Source organism: Haliotis rubra, unplaced genomic scaffold (genome assembly GCF_003918875.1).
Source record: "Haliotis rubra isolate DU_JTF1 unplaced genomic scaffold, ASM391887v1 Scf573, whole genome shotgun sequence".
NCBI classification, from domain to species: Eukaryota; Metazoa; Mollusca; class Gastropoda; order Lepetellida; family Haliotidae; genus Haliotis; species Haliotis rubra.
Window position 1 is genome coordinate 113,910 of NW_025767272.1, and position 20,289 is coordinate 134,198.

At 42.9% G+C, this 20,289-nt stretch overlaps 1 protein-coding gene across 1 annotated transcript; it reads right to left on the reverse strand.

Annotated features, from left to right (window-relative positions):
* Positions 1 to 14,000: 14,000 nt before the first annotated feature.
* LOC124254517 (multiple epidermal growth factor-like domains protein 10) lies at positions 14,001 to 18,433 on the reverse strand. Its single transcript, XM_046688334.1, has 4 exons — positions 18,378 to 18,433; positions 17,658 to 18,140; positions 16,271 to 16,385; positions 14,001 to 14,944 (listed from the first exon to the last, which is right to left on the reverse strand). Exons 1-4 carry the CDS (start codon positions 18,427 to 18,429, stop codon positions 14,350 to 14,352), a joined length of 1,245 nt encoding a protein of 414 aa, XP_046544290.1. The 5' UTR covers positions 18,430 to 18,433; the 3' UTR covers positions 14,001 to 14,349.
* Positions 18,434 to 20,289: the final 1,856 nt, after the last annotated feature.

The window sequence follows — 20,289 nt, forward strand, 5'->3', positions numbered from 1 at the left end:
CCTCTATATCACTGGGACAGGACAGACATGTTCTATTGTTCATGTGGATATTATTATACCTTCCTGTTTCAATATATAAGTTATGTGAAGAGAGTAGAATTTTAGTCAAATATTTTGTATAAATTGCAGGAATTGATTTTTGAAGATAATATTGCAAAGTGAAAGTATCTATTATATTTTTATACAATCTACACTTAGTAAAACTAGACAGTTGACTTCCAATAGACTGGAAAGCACGATCAATGAGTCTTTGTTTAATGACAGGCAGATAGGAGAAAATCAGTTCTTGTTTATACCATATATCACCAAAACCAAGGGTTGTTAAAATATTCTTAACCTGAAAGGCCCAGTTCTGAACATTATTTGTTTCCACCTCATCATATAGATATTCATAACACCCACGTAGAATATAGTACTGGACAATATTGAACATCCGTTTATAGCACAAAGGATAACGACCAAGTTCAGCATAAACCATACAATTACAAGTTGAATTTTTGACACCCAATAACCGTTTACAATAATCCAAATGTAATCTTTCGATATTTTCAGCCTTATCTCTCTCACACACACACTCACTCTCTCTCTCTCTCTCTCTCTCTCTCTCTCTCTCTCTCTCTCTCTCTCTCTCTCTCTCTCTCTCTCTCTCTCTCTCACACACACACACACACACACACACACACACACACACACACACACACTACCCTACTTCAGACGAATAGCTCAAAACACTTCCAACATAGCAATCGAAAACAGACAACATCGTTTGAGGATTAAGATACAAGGACCGTGTGTTATTATTAAGAGCAAATGAGGCCATTCTACCTTGACAAGATATCTGTTTTTGTGCATTTGTAAACTTATTGTTATAATTCAATACAATACCTAAATATGTTACACTATCTTGGACGTCAATGACGTCATGATTATACATCACTATCTCATCAGGCCGAACTTTGCCACCGTTTCGGAAAACAACAATCTCGGTCTTCTGGGTGTTAACCTGCATTCCTCATTAAAGATAGCGGTCGCAGTCGCGAAGGTTTGTTCGCAGTGATACTCAGATTGTTGCGGAAATAACACTGACAAATTGACAGATTTGTAACTTTACAAAAATGTATAAAAGAACTCCTTCTACCTCTTTCAGAGTACCTCTGCATCAGTTGTGTTGCCAAGTTTAAACGGTTAGATAATTGAAGCGAAAGTGAGTTGTGAATGGTTCGCTCAACGTCCAAGCATAGACACATGATTGGATAAAAAGCCAGCCAAGAGAGGTAATAAAATTATCGGGCCAAGCCGTGGATGCATCCAGGGTATAGTGGAGAGTGGTCGTAACTATACCCGAGGATGGGATTACACTTGTTCGTGAGGAACTGTGCGTTGAATTTGGTAAGTAGAGCATTTAAATTCATTGTTTATTTGAAAACTTTAATTATTTCATTGGTTTAGATGGAATGTTCACTTTGTGAAAGGACACAGTCAGTATCAGATGTTACTTTTAGACGACACAGCACGCTCCGGGGCACTCTCTACCCAGAGCTCGGTTCTGTCATCGTAGCATCTCTGTCAAGGGCCCGTAGCATCTTGCACAGTCCATTCAATATAATGTACTTATTTCTTAACTATTTTTATATTTGATGAGTCTACACATCATATCAAACATATTTGATAAATGACATACTTTCCCTGAGAAAAGTTTCTAAAAAGTGTAACACTATTTTGATTTGCGTAATGATCGTTTGTTTACATGCGCTGTGCGGCTCCACGTGCTGTCGCAGAAGCCCTACTGACAGCAAGCGATACAGTCATTTTGAAGTAGAAATATGTATTGCCATAACCTTACTGTCACAGTTGCAGAAGAATACCTATATAACAATGCAAAACAATATGAAGAGCTCACCGACAAGGTTCCAATAGGCCAGTTTCTTTTGATTTACGATCATGCGCGTTTGTTTACAAACAAGAGAAAAAAAGTCCGGTCATGTGATATGCAAATCAGCCTGTGTCGATCCTAACATGGCGTCGTCTGCTCGTAGGAGCGCAAGACACACATACACACATCTTGTAAAAGTTAACAGTTAAGAACAGAGTTCTTTATGTTAAATTATTGTTGGACCAACGTAAGAAATTCAACGACAACATTGCAGAAACGCAGAAAGTGTATGTCCAACGCAGAAACATGTTTTACAGTTAAATCCGTTGATGATACCGCATTGATTCAGCAGTAGGCCTTGTTAGAGAATCAGAACTTACAGCACTCTCCTACCCAGAGTTCCATGCGGCAAGCCAGCATAGCACAAATCATCGCTGTGCCGGAGTGTGAACTTACAGGTTGTTCAGCTTGACCTGATCAAGTGAATACCAATGCATTGCGTAACCGCGTCACAACTGGTTGGGTCTATTATTGTGAAGGGGTGCGCCTTTGTCAGCTGATTGTAAACATGTCCGAACTTTAGAATCTGAAACGTGCACTCTAAGCGAATGACATTGCCACAACCACCATTTTAATGGCGTTTGAAAAAAGGGATGTAACTCCCACTGGAATGTTTGGATAAGTTGAGTTGAATTACGTCACACAGGCATTATTCCAGCTATTGTTATGAGAGTGTGTGTTTTTTTTATAATTTGTATGATTAAATGATAGTTATTATGGGTCACAATATTTAAAGGTTTGAGTGTGGGTTTTGGCTCGCATCTCCCATCATGTTCAGTTGCAATAGTATTTGTAGCGGCACACCATTTTGATAGCGTTTCAGAGTTGCCTCCCTTATACGTGTTGACATCATGCCGTGTGTTCCACGCGTGGGTTCGGTATCGTACTGAGATAATAATGATGGAGCAGAGCTTTGCTAGAATGCTCGAGAACTGTGTAAGACCTATATCAAGGCTGGTTGTTGACTTGTGCCACACACACGGACTTTTCACATACAGTCCGTTCGGCTCAAAAGCGGACCGATGAATTGCAGTCTAACTCGAAAACTAATAAACCTAACATACTCAATGAAACGCTGATCATAATCAAAACATTATACCCACTCTTTGAGGATTTTGCAGAATTTTGCCCTAAAAATAAGAAAGTTGTTCAACTATCATTAAAATATTGACACAGCTCACTGTTTGTGACGAGGGAGGAGTGCAGAGAAAGGGACAGCCAGGTGTTTGAGAAGCACGTTCACAGACAAGTTATTTATTCATTAACCTGTGCTGTGCCGTTTCCATCCGTTCTCGAACACCTGGCTGTCCCTTTCTCTGCACTCTTCCCTCGTAACAAATAGTGAACTGTGTCAATATTTTAATGATAGATTGTTAAATAACTTTTTTATTTTTAGGACAAAAATTCTGCTAAAACCTCACGGAGTGGGTATGATGTTTTGATTATGATCAGCGTTTCATTGAGTATTTTATGTTTATTAGTTTTCGAGTTAGATTGCAATTCATCGGCCCGCTTTTGAGCCAAACGTCATCGTCTGATCATCATTGCAAGACCGACCGTGCCTGTCTGTTCAACTGCTGTCATTGTTTACAACCTTCAATCAGTATATCTGCTCTCACTGTAAATGTCAAATGTGAGTTGATATTTTATATTTGTGACCCAATATTTTATATTTGTGACTCAATTGCATTGCCATTCATTGTAGCTTGCTCATTGTTTGTTCAATTTATTATTGAATATTTTAGACTTGTCTGTGTTCTATTTGGCTGGTTCAAAGGGGATTCTTAAACCATTTGTCACGGCAAATTATGTAACCGTAACACTATATAATGTAGTGGTGTAACGATTCATCGATAATATCGACGTTTGCATCGTCAGCTACGCGATACGAGTGCATCGATACAAAACACATTTAGACAATATATCAGGATATTTATATCGCAAGGGTCTATGATACATCGATGTATCACCACAAGAGACGATATATCACGATACAACTTAAATACTACATAAAGTTGTAAGGAGTATTACATTAAGAACAGGAACGGAGTCTCTTTGAAATCCTTTGAAGTTTAAAAACAAATTGAACCTTATAGGAATTGTTTGTGTCTGCTATCTTCGTTACATGAACAAATGAGTTGGTGTATAAGTGAAAGAGTGTGAACATTTTTCAAACTCTGTGAACTGTAGAATACTTTTCTTCAAATAATTGAATTATGTTTTCGTTGTTTGACAAATAACACCATTTAATAACAATTATGAATGATGCCTTAGCTTTGTTATGAAAGAGAACAAAGAGTGGATACAATTTAGAAAACATACCTAAGAGGTTTTTTTTCAGTGATTCTGAATTCTGATACAAACATTGAATTGTTTGTGAAAGCATTGGTGCAGAAACATAACGTCCCAAGGGAAACTTAAGTTTCAGTATATATATATGAGATCAAGGTATACTGAATATGTATAGATATTCATAGATTTCTACATAATAATAGGAATTCACCACCAAAAAAATAGGAATTTAATGGTTTCATAAAAGATAGCTAAGATACATAGCGTTCACTAACATGAACTATTATTTATTTACGAATAAACGCACTTGAAATAAAATCCTTTTGTTTCAGAACATTGCTGACTTCACGACCCGTCCCTATTCTTAACTATGACGTTGCAATATTGTTATACACATTTATTACCTACGAGGGATAAAATATCGGGGTTCATATTTTTCATACGAAACAAAATATCACTTTGTCGTGGTGACCTGACGTCATGAACAATGCTATGTCGTCACGTTTCTTCTACGCGTTCTACATGTGGCGACGGCGGGTAGCCTGCCTATGAATCCTTGACAAAAGTACGTACAAACACATTATCGGAACAATTTACTGTTACGCGTGAGCGCTCATCTGATAGTGAACTACCTGAGGGGAGTTGATCTGTACCATAAATTGTACCTGTCAAATGTGACTAACAAATTGCCTGCCATTAAATTTGATAGGTTTCTGAAATAAAACTCATTCCGAGTATGTACTTACAATGTTTATGAATGCAAACTTGTTCTAGTCACTATATGGCTCGAATAGTGCGGATGTGACGCAAAACCCAACTCAAAAACTCAACTTCAACTTCATTTTTTTAAACAAATATATATTCATTTAATTTTCAAATTATAGGCGTGCATACTTGTGTGACTGGGCGAGGGTGGGTGGGGGCGCAGATTTTCGTCATGTTCAAGCCCGTGGGCGTGACATGGTCACTGTAGAGGGATATTACTAGCCAATTATTGTTTATTAGTACACGTGTCTCCATGGCGACGCGACCCATTGCGTCACCAATAAGCGGAGTACATATCCTCACAAATTGTTACTAGGTCAAAAATGTAGGTTAAGAACACCATTTTCTTTAGTTGTTATGCATACATTACCACGAAAACATATCTCGTGAATTAAGAAATACAGTTCGCTCAACCACCATGTATAGTGTAATAAAACACACTTTCGCCCTGAACTATTATAGTTAAAGTACACTCCGCTCCACTCCACTCCAGTACACTACTGGACACTAGACTACACTATACTACACTACACTACACTACACTACACTACACTACACTACACTACACTACTGGACACTACACTACACTACTGGACACTACACTACACTACACTACACTACACTACACTACACTACACTACGCTACACTACGCCACACTACACTACACTACTGGACACTACGGCACATGCTATGTTACGCTCCACTCCACTCCACTCCACCACTACACTACATGCCATGCCCACTCCACTCCACTACACTACACCACACACCCCATCCTGAAGCTACATCCCCACCACTTTCTCCACTACACTACACTACACTACACACACACCCCATCCAACCCCATCCCCATCACTTCCACACTACACTACACTACACCACACACCCAATCCCACCCAATCCCTATCACTCTTCACACTACACTACACTACACCACATACCCCATTCCACCCCACCCCCACCACTCTTCACACTACACTACACTACACTACACTACACTACACCACCACACACCCTGTCCCACCCCACCCCCACAACTTCTTCACACTATACACTACACTACACTACATACCACACACCCCATCCCATCCCACCCCCACTACTCTTTACACTTTACACCACACTACACTACACTACACTACACTATACACTACACGACACTACACCACACTACACTACACTACACTACGCTACACTTCACTACACTACTGGACACTACATTACACTACACTACACTACTGGACACTACACTACAGTACACTACACTACTGGACACTACAATACACTACACTACACTACTGGACACTACAATACACTACACTACACTACTGGACACTACACTACGCTAAACTTCACTAAACTACTGGACACTACACTACACTACACTACACTACTGGACACTACACTACACTACACTACTGGACACTACACTACACTACTCGACACTACACTACACTACACTACTGGACACTACGCTACGCTACACTACACTACACTCCACTCCACTACACTATGCCACACTACACTCCACTCCGCTACACTACACTACACCACACAGCCCATCCCGCTCCATCCCCACCACTCTCCACACTACACTACACTAGACCACACACCCCATCCAGGTCCATCCCCACCACTCTCCACACTACACTACACTACACCACACTACACCACACCCCATCCCGCTCCATCCCCACCACTCTCCACACTACACTACACTACACCACACACCCCATCCCACCTCACCCCCACTACTCTTCACACTCCACTCCACTCCACTCCACTCCACTCCACTCCACTGCACTACACTCCACTCCACTCCACTCCACTAAACTACACTACACTACACTACACCACACTAAACTACAATACACTACACTACACCACATACCCCATCCCGCTCCATCCCCACCACTCTCCACACTACACTACACAACACTACACCACACACCCCATCCAACCCCACCCCCATCACTCTTCACACTACACTACAGTACACTACACTACTGGACACTACACTACACTACACTACTGGACACAACACTACACTACACTACTGGACACTAAACTAAAGTACACTACACTACACTACTGGACACTACAAACACTACACTACACTTACTGGACACTACACTACTGGACACTACACTACACTACACGACACGACACTACTGGACACTACACTACACTACACTACACTACTGGACACTACACTACACTACACTACTGGACACTACACTACAGTACACTACACTACACTAACTGGACACTACACTACACTACACTACTGGACACTACACTACAGTACACTACACTACACTACACTACTGGACACTACACTACAGTACACTACACTACACTACTGGACACTACACTACACTACACTACACTCACACTACACTACTGGACACTACACTACTGGACACTACACTACACCATACTACACTACACTACACTACTGGACACTACACTACACCATACTACACTACACTACTGGACACCACACGACACTACACTACTGGACACTACTGGACACTACTGGACACTACACTACACTACACTACACTACACTACACGACACTACACTACACTACACTACACTACACTACTGGACACTACACTACACTACTGGACACTACGCTACGCTACACTACACTACACTCCACTCCACTACACTACGCCACACTACACTCCACTCCGCTACACTACACTACACCACACAGCCTATCCTTGCCTATCCTACCACTTCTCTCACACTACACTACACTAGACCACACACAATTCCTATCCCTGCCATATCCCTACCACTTCTCACACACTACACTACACTACACTACACTACACACCACACACACCCTATCCTGCTCCATCCCTACCACTTCTCCACACTACACATGCTACACCACACACCCCATCCCACCCTACCCTCTACTACTTTTCACACTCCACTTCCACTCCACTCCACTGCACTACGCTCCACTCCACTCCACTCCACTCCACTCCACTAAACTACACTACACTACACTACACCACACTAAACTACAATACACTACACTACACCACATACCCAATCCCGCTCCATCCCCACCACTCTCCACACTACACTACACAACACTACACCACACACCTCATCCAACCCCACCCCCATCACTCTTCACACTACACTACACTACACTACACTACTGGACACTACACTACACTTACACTACACTACTGGACACAACACTACACTACACTACTGGACACTAAACTAAAGTACACTACACTACACTACTGGACACTCACACTACACTACACTACTGGACACAACACTACACTACACGACACGACGCTACTGGACACTACACTACACTACACTACACTACACTACTGGACACTACACTACACTACACTACTGGACACTACACTACAGTACACTACACTACACTACTGGACACTACACTACACTACACTACTGGACACTACACTACAGTACACTACACTACACTACTGGACACTACACTACACTACACTACTGGACACTACACTACTGGACACTACACTACACTACTGGACACTACACTACACCATACTACACTACACTACTGGACACTACACTACACTACTGGACACTACACTACACCATACTACACTACACTACTGGACACCACACGACACTACACTACTGGACACTACTGGACACTACTGGACACTACACTACACTACACTACACGACACTACACTACACTACACTACACTACACTACACTACACTACTGGACACTACACTACACTACTGGACACGACACTACACTACACTACATTACACGACACTACACGACACTACACTATAGTACACTACTGGACACTACACTACACCATACTACACTACACTATTGGACACTACACGACACTACACTACTGGACACTGACACTACACTACACTACAATGACACTACACTACACGACACGACACTACACTACACTACACTACTGGACACTACACCACACCATACTACACTACAATACTGGACACTACACTACACTACGCTACACTTCACTACACTACTGGACACTACACTACACTACTGAACACTACCCTACATTACACTACTGGACACTACACTACACTACACTACACTACTGGACACTACACTACACTACGCTACACTTCACTACACTACTGGACACTACACTACATTACTGGACACTACACTACACTACTGGACACTACACGACACGACGCAACAAGTGACAAGTGATGGCTGACGCTACGCTACGCTCCACTCCACTCCACTCCACTACGCTACACTCCACTACACTACACTACACTCCACTCCGCTCCACTACGCTCCTCTCCACTCCACTACACTACACTACACTACACTACACTAAACTACACTACACTACACTACACATCTCTCCACTACACTACACTACAATACACCACATACCCCATCCCGCTCCATCCCCACCACTCTCCACACTACACTACACTACACCACACACCCCATCCAACCCCACCCACATCACTCTCCACAATACACTACACTACACTACACTACTGGACACTACACTACACTACACTACTGGACACTACACTACACTACACTACAGTACACTACACTACTGGACACTACACTACACTACTGGACACTACACTACTGGACACTAGACTACACTACTGGACACTACACTACACTACACTACACTACACGACAAGACACGACACTACACTACACTGCACTACTGGACACTACACCACACCATACTACACTACACTACTGGACACTCACACTACACTACTGGACACTACACTACACTTCACTACACTACTGGACACTACATTACACTACACTACACTACACTACTGGACACTACACTACACTACACTACTGGACACTACACTACACTACTGGACACTACTGGACACTACACTACACTACACTACACTACTGGACACTACACTACTCACACTACTTCTACACTACACTACACTACACTTGACACTACACTACACTACACTACTGGACACTACACTACACTACACTACTGGAAACTACACTACAGTACACTACACTACTGGACACTACACTACACTACTGGACACTACACTACACTTACACGACACGACACGACACTACACTACACTGCACTACTGGACACTACACCACACCATACTACACTACACTACTGGACACTACACTACACTACACTACTGGACACTACACTACACTTCACTACACTACTGGACACTACATTACACTACACTACACTACTGGACACTACACTACACTACACTACTGGACACTACACTACACCGTACTACACTACACTACTGGACACTACACTACACTACACTACTGGACACTACACCATACTACACGACACTCACACGACACTTACACACTACACTACACTCAACTACTGACACTACACCACACCATACTACACTCACACTACTGGACACTCACACTCACACCACACTACTGGACACTAGCACCACACCCCTCACTACACTATTGGACACTACATTACACTACACTACACACTACTGGACACTACACTACACTACACTACTGGACACTGGACACTAGCACTACACTACTGGACACTACACTACACTACACTACTGACACTACACTACACTACAGCCACTACCCTTCACTACACTACACAACACTACACTACACTACACTACACAACCCTACACTCACACTACACCACACTACTGGACACTACACTACACTACACTACACTTCACTACACTACTGACACACTCACACTACACCACCAGCACAACACTACACTACACTACACACTACACTACACTACACTACTGGACACTACACTACACTACACTACACTACTGGACACTACACTACACTACGCTACACCTCACTACACTACTGGACACTACACTACACACTGGGACACTACATTTACGACACTGACGCTACGCGATGACGCGACGGGCATGCTGCTACACCCGCCTCCACCCACTCCACTTCCACTCCACTGCACTCCACTCCACTCCACTTCACCTGGCTCCACTCCACTACAATACACTACACTACACTAAACTACACTACACACACTACAACACACCACTCTCCACTACACTACACTACACTACACTACACTACACTACACTACACTACACTACACTACACTACACTACACTACACCACATACCCCATCCCGCTCCATCCCCACCACTCTCCACACTACACTACTCAACACTACACCACACGTCCCATCCAACCCCATTCCCAATAACACTCCACACTACACTACACTACACTACAGTACTGGACACCACTTCACTACAACTACACTACACTACTGGACACTACACTACACTACACTACACTACTGGAAACTACACTACACTACACTACTGGACACTACACTACACTACACTACACTACTGGACACTACACTACACTACTGGACACTACACTACACTACTGGACACTGCACTACACTACACTACTGGACACTACACTACACTACACGACACGACACGACACGACACGACACGACACGACACGACACGACACGACACGACACTACACTACACTACGCTCCACTCCACTCAACTCACTCCACTCCACTCCCACTCCACTCCACCTACTCCACGCACTACACTACACTACACCCCCATCCCACCCTTCTACCCCAACGACTCTACACGCTACACTACACTACACTACACTACACCACAATCCACTACACTACACAACACCAAACACCCAATCCCGCTCCATCCCCACCACTCTCCACACTACACTACATCACGCTACACTACACTACACTACACTACACTACACTACACTACACTACACTACATCACACTTCACTACACTACACCACACTACACCACACCACACCACACCACACCACACCACATCACACCACACCACACCTTACCACACAACACTACACTACACCACACACACAGTACACTACATTACACTATACCACACTACACTACACTACACTACTGGACACTACACTACACTACACTACACTACTGGACACTACACTACACTACTGGACACTACACTACACTACACTACACGACACTACACGACACGACACTACACTACACTACACTACTGGACACTACACTACACCATACTACACTACACTACTGGACGCTACACTACACTGACACTACTGGACACTACACTACACTACACTACACTACTGGACACTACACTACACTACACTACTGGACACTGCACTACACTACTGGACACTACTGGACACTGCACTACACTACACTACTGGACACTACACTACTGGACACTCTCACACGACACGACACGACACGACACGACACGACACGACACGACACGACACGACACGACACTACACTACAACCCTACGCTCCACTCAACTCCACTCCACTCCACTCCACACACTACACTACACTACACACCCCATCCCACCCCATCCTCACTTCACTCTCCCACGCTACACTACACTACACTACACTAAGTATTCACTACACTACACCACAATCCACTCACAGCACTACACTACACCAAACACCCCATCCTGCCTCCATCCCCACCACTCTCCACACTACATTACATTACACTACACTACACTACGCTACACTACACTACACTACATCACACTACACTACACCACACTACACTACACCACACCACATCACACCACACCACACCTTACCACACAACACTACACTACACCACACTACACTCCATTACACTATACCACACTACACTACACTACACTACTGGACACTACACTACACTACACTACACTACTGGACACTACACTACACTACACTACTGGACACTACACTACACTACACTACACAACACTATACTACACTACACTACTGGACACTACACTACACTACTGAACACTACACTACACCACACTACTGGACACTACACTACTGGACACTACACTACACTACACTACTGGACACTGAACACTACTGGACACTACACTACTGGACACTACTGGACACGACACGACACCACACCACACCACACCTTACCACACAACACTACACTACACCACACTACACTACATTACACTATACCACACTACACTACACTACACTACTGGACACTACACTACACTACACCACACTACTGGACACTACACTACACTACACAACACTATCCTACACTACACTACTGGACGCCACACCACACTACACTACTGGACACTACACTACACTACTGGACACTACACTACACTACTGGACACTACACTACTGGACACTACACTACACTACACTACACTACACTACACTACTGGACACGACACGACACGACACGACACGACACGACAGTACACTACACTACACTACACTACACTACACTACACTACACTACACTACACTACACTACACTACACTACACATATCACACCACACCACACCACACCGCGCTACACTACACTACACTACACTACTTTACACTACACTACACTACATTACACATCCCACTCCCTACTCGGCTCCGCTCAACTCCACTCCACTCCACTCTTCTCCACTCCACTCCACTCCACTCCACTCCACTCACTGTGCCTACCAGTACCTATCAAAGTATATGCCTCGTATTCAAGGAGGCACTTTATTTGACGTTAGAGAAATTGAAACATCGAACATGCGTACATTAAGAATCAAACAAAGTTTATTTTTACAGAAACAAAATTGGGATGTGATCTGTTCAGGAAATAGAGAGTGTCTCTTCAAAATGAAACATACAACTTTATGGATGACAACTTCTTGGGTGAGTGTGTTTAGTTTTACGCCGCACTCAGCAATACTCCAGATATATGGCGGCTGTCTGTAAATAATCGAGTCTGGACCAGATAATCCAGTGATCAACAGCATGAGCATCGATCTGCGCAATTGGGAACCGATGACATGTGTCAACCAAGTCAGCGAGCCTGACCACCCGATCCCGCTAGTCGCCCCTTACGACAAACATGGGTTACTGAAGATCAATTCCAACCCAGATCTTCACGGGTAACAACTTCTTGATCTATTGCATAGAGCAACGTTTCGATGTAGATTCTTGCATCGTTATGAAGATAAGAGTGCCTACAACCAAACGGTGAGGAGCATATATACATGGTATGTTAAGACAAGCAGCAGATTTACATAAACAACAGCAGGTAATTGAATAACAAGTGGAACATTACTGTAACAGGCCAGTAGGGGACTTAGACCAACAATAGCACAGGTGATGAAGCCAATGAACAATGAGGATGAATTAAGTAGTAACAACAGGCTAATTGGCACCTTTTGACTCAGGATCTTCTAGAATACCGATCAAACAAAATGTATCTCTTGTTAGGAGGAATGTTGCAATGTTTGTGTCGACTCAGTAGACGCGTTTGCCCTGAACTGGAGATATATATCTCACAGCTGCCCCGCCTGTATATACAGGTGAACTGTACGCTACATTACGTCTGTCTGAGACGGGTCCTTCTTCAATTGAGCTGTACCCTCCATGCAGCTCACGTCTATCTGAGACGGGTCCTTCTTCAGGAGAGCTGATCCCTCCATGCAGCTCACGTCTATCTGAGACGGGTCCTTCTTCAGGAGAGCTGTACCCTCCATGCAGCTCACGTCTGTCTGAGACGGGTCCTTCTTTAGGAGAGCTGTACCCTCCATGCAGCTCACGTCTGTCTGAGACGGGTCCTTCTTCAATTGAGCTGTACCCTCCATGCAGCTCACGTCTATCTGAGACGGGTCCTTCTTCAGGAGAGCTGATCCCTCCATGCAGCTCAAGTCTATCTGAGACGGGTCCTTCTTCAGGAGAGCTGTACACTACATCATACATCTCACATCCTACGCCTTGGTTCCTATGATGCTCTTGTTGGTCCATCCTTGAGTGACACTGGTCAGCTTCAAGCGACCACTCCGAGTCCTGGCTCCTCCCGCTGTTGTCCCAGGCAGGTTCTGCTTGGCTGCCACTGTGATGTTAGGGAAAACTGTTAATACATTTTTCACAAGGAAACATAAGCCATATTTATATTTACAAGTTTCCCATAGGGTGAGTGAGTGAGTGAGTTTGGTTTTACGCCGCTTTTAGCAATATTCCAGCAATATCACGGCGGGGGACACCAGAAATGGGTTCACACATTGTACCCATGTGGGGAATCGAACCCGGGTCTTCGGCGTGACGAGCGAACGCTTTAACCACTAGGCTACCCCACCGCCCCTGAGTACTTTGGTTTGGTGTGAAGGACAATGCGATGCTGTTAGTGTTATGTAATGTGCTGTAAGACAATGTAATGTTTCTGGTACAAATCACTCGAGGTTCATAAGATTTTCGGACAAAGGGTAGTTGTCAAGAATATGTTACTATCTGTAAGCAGTAGATTGCAAGTGCTACAATTAGATACGCTTGGATCCAAGAGTACTATGGAACCTTTCCAATAGGGGAATTTCTGGACGATTTTATGAAGGGAACAAGCGCATGTCTCGAGAAACTATCATTATATGAGTGAGTATGGTTTTACGCCGCTTTTAACAATATTCCAGCAATATCAGGGCGGGGGCACCAGAAATGGGCTTCACACATTGTACCCACGTGGGGAATCGAACCGGCGTGACGAGCAAACGCTTTAACCACTAGGCCACCCCACCGCCCCTACCATTGTCTGAAGATAACATTTCCAACACGGATATCCAACCTAAGAGTGAGTGAGTGAGTTAATATTTAACGTCACATCGGCAATATTTCAGCCATATCGTGACGATCCAACCTAAGAGCTAATTTGGACGCTTGATAACACTTGCTGGCTGGTAATATATTATCACTGACGTTATTATCATTACCATTGTATTATACTGTCATGGTCATTCTATTGATGCTGGAGTATGTACCTGCACTAATATTTACTCTCCGAGGGTTTTGTTTGATAACGCGTGAAGGTCCGGGTTAGAATTGGTCTTCAGCAACCCATGCTTGTCGTAAGAGGCGACTAACGGGATCGGATGGTCAGGCTCGCTGATTTGGTTGACACATGTCATCGTATCCTAAGTCGATGTGAAAGTCGATGCTCATGGTTTTGATCACTGGTTTGTCTGGTCCATATTGCTAATTGCGATGTTAAACAACAACCAAAACCAAACCTATTGTTTTGTTTGTAAAACTAGTTATTTAAATCACAGGTTTTACTATTATAACATATTAATTTTCTGTTGGTTCTACACTCGATGCTTCTCCGTATAGATTCTAAGGTTAACTTACTGCTTCAATTCGGATATCATCAGGAACTAGATCCCAGGCTTACCGTCGACAGCACCTGCATTTGCAGAACCGACAGCAAATAGCCAATATGATTACAAACATCGCCGTTGTCGGTAGTCCCACAGTCAGCATGGCCTTGATGGTTTCGGTGCGATCATCTGGCAAACATAGATGTGCAAACCAATGGAAAATAATCTGGAGTATTTGTGGCATGCTTCATAACATATATATCAGTGAAGATATCACTTACATAGCTTATGATACCATTAAAGATGTCACATATATGCCTTATGATACCACTGATGATATCACTTATATGCCTTATGATACACTGATATCACTTATAAGCCTTACGATGCAGCTGATGATATCACATATGCCTTATGATACACCTGAAGATATCACTTATATGCCTTATGATACAGCTGATGACATCACACATGCCATATGACACAGCTGATGATATCACCAACATAACTTATGATATCACTGATGATATCACCTATATAACTTATGATATCACTGATGATATCACCTATATAACGTAGATATCACTGATGATATCACCTATATAACTTATGATATCACTGATGATATCACTTTATAACTAATGATACAGCTGATGATATCACTTATATAACTTATGATATCACTGATGATATTACCTATATAACTTATGATACACTGATGATATTCCCTATGTAACTGATATCACCTATATAACTTATGATACAGCTGATGATATCACCTATATAACTTATGATATCACTGATGATATACCTATATAACTTATGATACAGCTGATGATATCCCTATATAACTTATGATATCACTGATGATATCACCTATGTAACTTATGATATCACTGATGATATCACTTATGGCACCACTGATGATATCACTATATAACTTATGATATCACTGATGATATAACCTATGTATCTTATGATATCACTGATGATATCACTTTATAACTAATGATACAGCTGATGATATCACCTATATAACTGATGATATCACTGATGATATCACCTAATATATAACTTATGATACATCTGATGACGCCACTGTTAATATCACTGACGATACAACTGAGGATACCATTGATCATATCTTCAAGATAAAACTCATGTGCCACTGATGATAGCACCGATGATAATCTAACAGTTACGTGTAGAAGATGTTCCAGGAGGAAACAGTATTTTTCTCTATTTGCTTTTTAGTGCCCCTCTCGGCAGTATTTCGGTTATATGAGTGAATCAGTTTAGATTTATGCCGCTTTTAGCAATATTCCAGCGATATCACGGCGGGGAAGACCAAAAATGGGCTTCACATATTTTACCCATGTTGAGAATCGAACCCGTGTCTTCGGCGTGACGAGCGAACGCTTTAACCACTAGGCTACTCTACCGTGCCAGCTGAATACTTACACTGAGATGAACATCGTGGGCCATGCCAACCATGTTTACATCCGAAGATACATTCACCACTTTTCCTGTGACAATCACTCTGTGTCATCACTGAAGACTGATCTTCTAGGGTGAAAGGATTCCGACGACAGTTAGTGCTGCATGTGTTGTAGCAGCTATTCCCGTAGTAGGAGTCTACACATCCAGACACACAGGATGGGCCCAGCTGACAATATCCTCCATCACAACCACCTGGACATGCTGTACAGTTACCTCCTGGACTGTCACATGGGATGTTGCATCTCTGGCCTTGATATCCTGGCACACAACCTTCGGTGCACCGTCCACTACCGTCGGCAGATTGATTACACAGGTAGCCTTTACAATGACCATCGCACACAGAGAAACATTTCAGATCAAAGTACCCCGTGTCACACTCAGTGAGGCAATGTCCCGTCGTGTTGTCACAGTCTGAACAGTGCTGGTTGTCCAAACACGGGCCAGCTGAAAATATTAACGGTTTTGATGAAATGCCACACACCGATAGTTACACAGTGAGGTGCAATCGTACTAATATTACATTTTCTTTATTTCCTTAAAGTAACAGACAGTATTAGAAAGATTAGGAGACTATATGAACTATGACACGGAGGGGCCCGAATTCCTACATTAGTAGGTCATAACAAATGAAAAACATTCAAAGGTTGACACATTTGAGACAAACACAACTAATCAGCTTACCTTTTGTTGCAATTACCATGAACGCAATGCTCAGGAAAACAAAGAAGGCCATACTGTGTCTGAAATGGAGACAAAAGACAGGGGAAAGTCATGCTGCGTCTGAAATGCAGACGAACGACCGAGAACGTCATACTGTGTCTGAAATGTAGAAAAACGACCGAGAACGTCGTACTGTGTCTGAAATGTAGACAAACGACCGAGAACGTCGTACTGTGCCTGAAATGTAGACAAAAGACCGAGAAGGTCATACTGTGTCAGAAATGTAGACAAACGACCGAGAACGTCATACTGTGTCTGAAATGTAGACAAAAGACAGAGAAGGTCATACTGTGTCTGAAATGTAGACAAAAGACAGAGAAGCTCATGAAGTGCCTGAATTGTAGAGGAAAGGCAGAGGTCACACTGAGTCTGAAATGTAGACAAAAGACAGAGAAGGGCATACAGTGTCTGGAATGTGAACAAAAGATAGAGAAGGTCATACTGTGTCCGAAATGTAGACAAAAGACAGAGAAGGTCAAACTGTGTCTGAAATCTGGACAAACGACCGAGAAGGTCATACTGTGTCTGAAATGTGGACAAACGACCGAGAAAGTCATACTGTGTCTGAAATGTAGACAAAAGACAGAGAAGGTCATGAAGTGTCTGAAATGTAGACAAAAGACAGGGGAAAGTCATGCTGCGTCTGAAATGCAGACAAAAGATAGAGAACGTCATACTGTGTCAGAAATGTAGACAAACGAAAGAGAACGTCATACTGTGTCTGAAATGTAGACAAACGACCGAGAACGCCATACTATGTCTGAAATGTAGACAAAAGACAGAGAAGGTCTCACTGTTTCTGAAATGTTGACAAATGACAGATGAGGTCATGAAGTGCCTGAATTGTAGAGGAAAGGCAGAGGTCACACTGTGTCTGAAATGTAGACAAAAGACGGAGAAGGTCATACCGTGTCTGAAATGTAGACAAGAGACAGAGAAGCTCATGAAGTGCCTGAATTGTAGAGGAAAGGCAGAGGTCACACTGTGTCTGAAATGTAGACAAAAGACAGAGAAGGGCATATTGTGTCCGAAATGTAGACAAAAGACAGAGAAGGTCATACTGTGTCCGAAATGTAGACAAAAGACAGAGAAGGTCAAACTGTGTCTGAAATCTGGACAAACGACAGAGAAGGTCATACTGTGTCTGAAATGTGGACAAACGACCGAGAAAGTCATACTGTGTCTGAAATGTAGACAAAAGACAGAGAAGGTCATGAAGTGTCTGAAATGTAGACAAAAGACAGGGGAAAGTCATGCTGCGTCTGAAATGCAGACAAAAGATAGAGAACGTCATACTGTGTCAGAAATGTAGACAAACGAAAGAGAACGTCATACTGTGTCTGAAATGTAGACAAAACGACCGAGAACGCCATACTGTGTCTGAAATGTAGACAAAAGACAGAGAAGGTCAAACTGTGTCTGAAATGTAGACAAAAGACAGAGAAGCTCATGAAGTGCCTGAATTGTAGAGGAAAGGCAGAGGTCACACTGTGTCTGAAATGTAGACAAAAGACGGAGAAGGTCATACCGTGTCTGAAATGTAGACAAGAGACAGAGAAGCTCATGAAGTGCCTGAATTGTAGAGGAAAGGCAGAGGTCACACTGTGTCTGAAATGTAGACAAAAGACAGAGAAGGGCATATTGTGTCTGAAATGTAGACAAAAGATAGAGAACGTCATACTGTGTCAGAAATGTAGATAAACAAAAGAGAACGTCATACTTTGTCTGAAATGTAGACAAACGACCGAGAACGCCATACTGTGTCTGAAATGTAGACAAAAGACAGAGAAGGTCATACTGTGTCTGAAATGTAGACAAAAGACAGAGAACGCCATACTGTGTCTGAAATGTAGACAAAAGACAGAGAACGTCA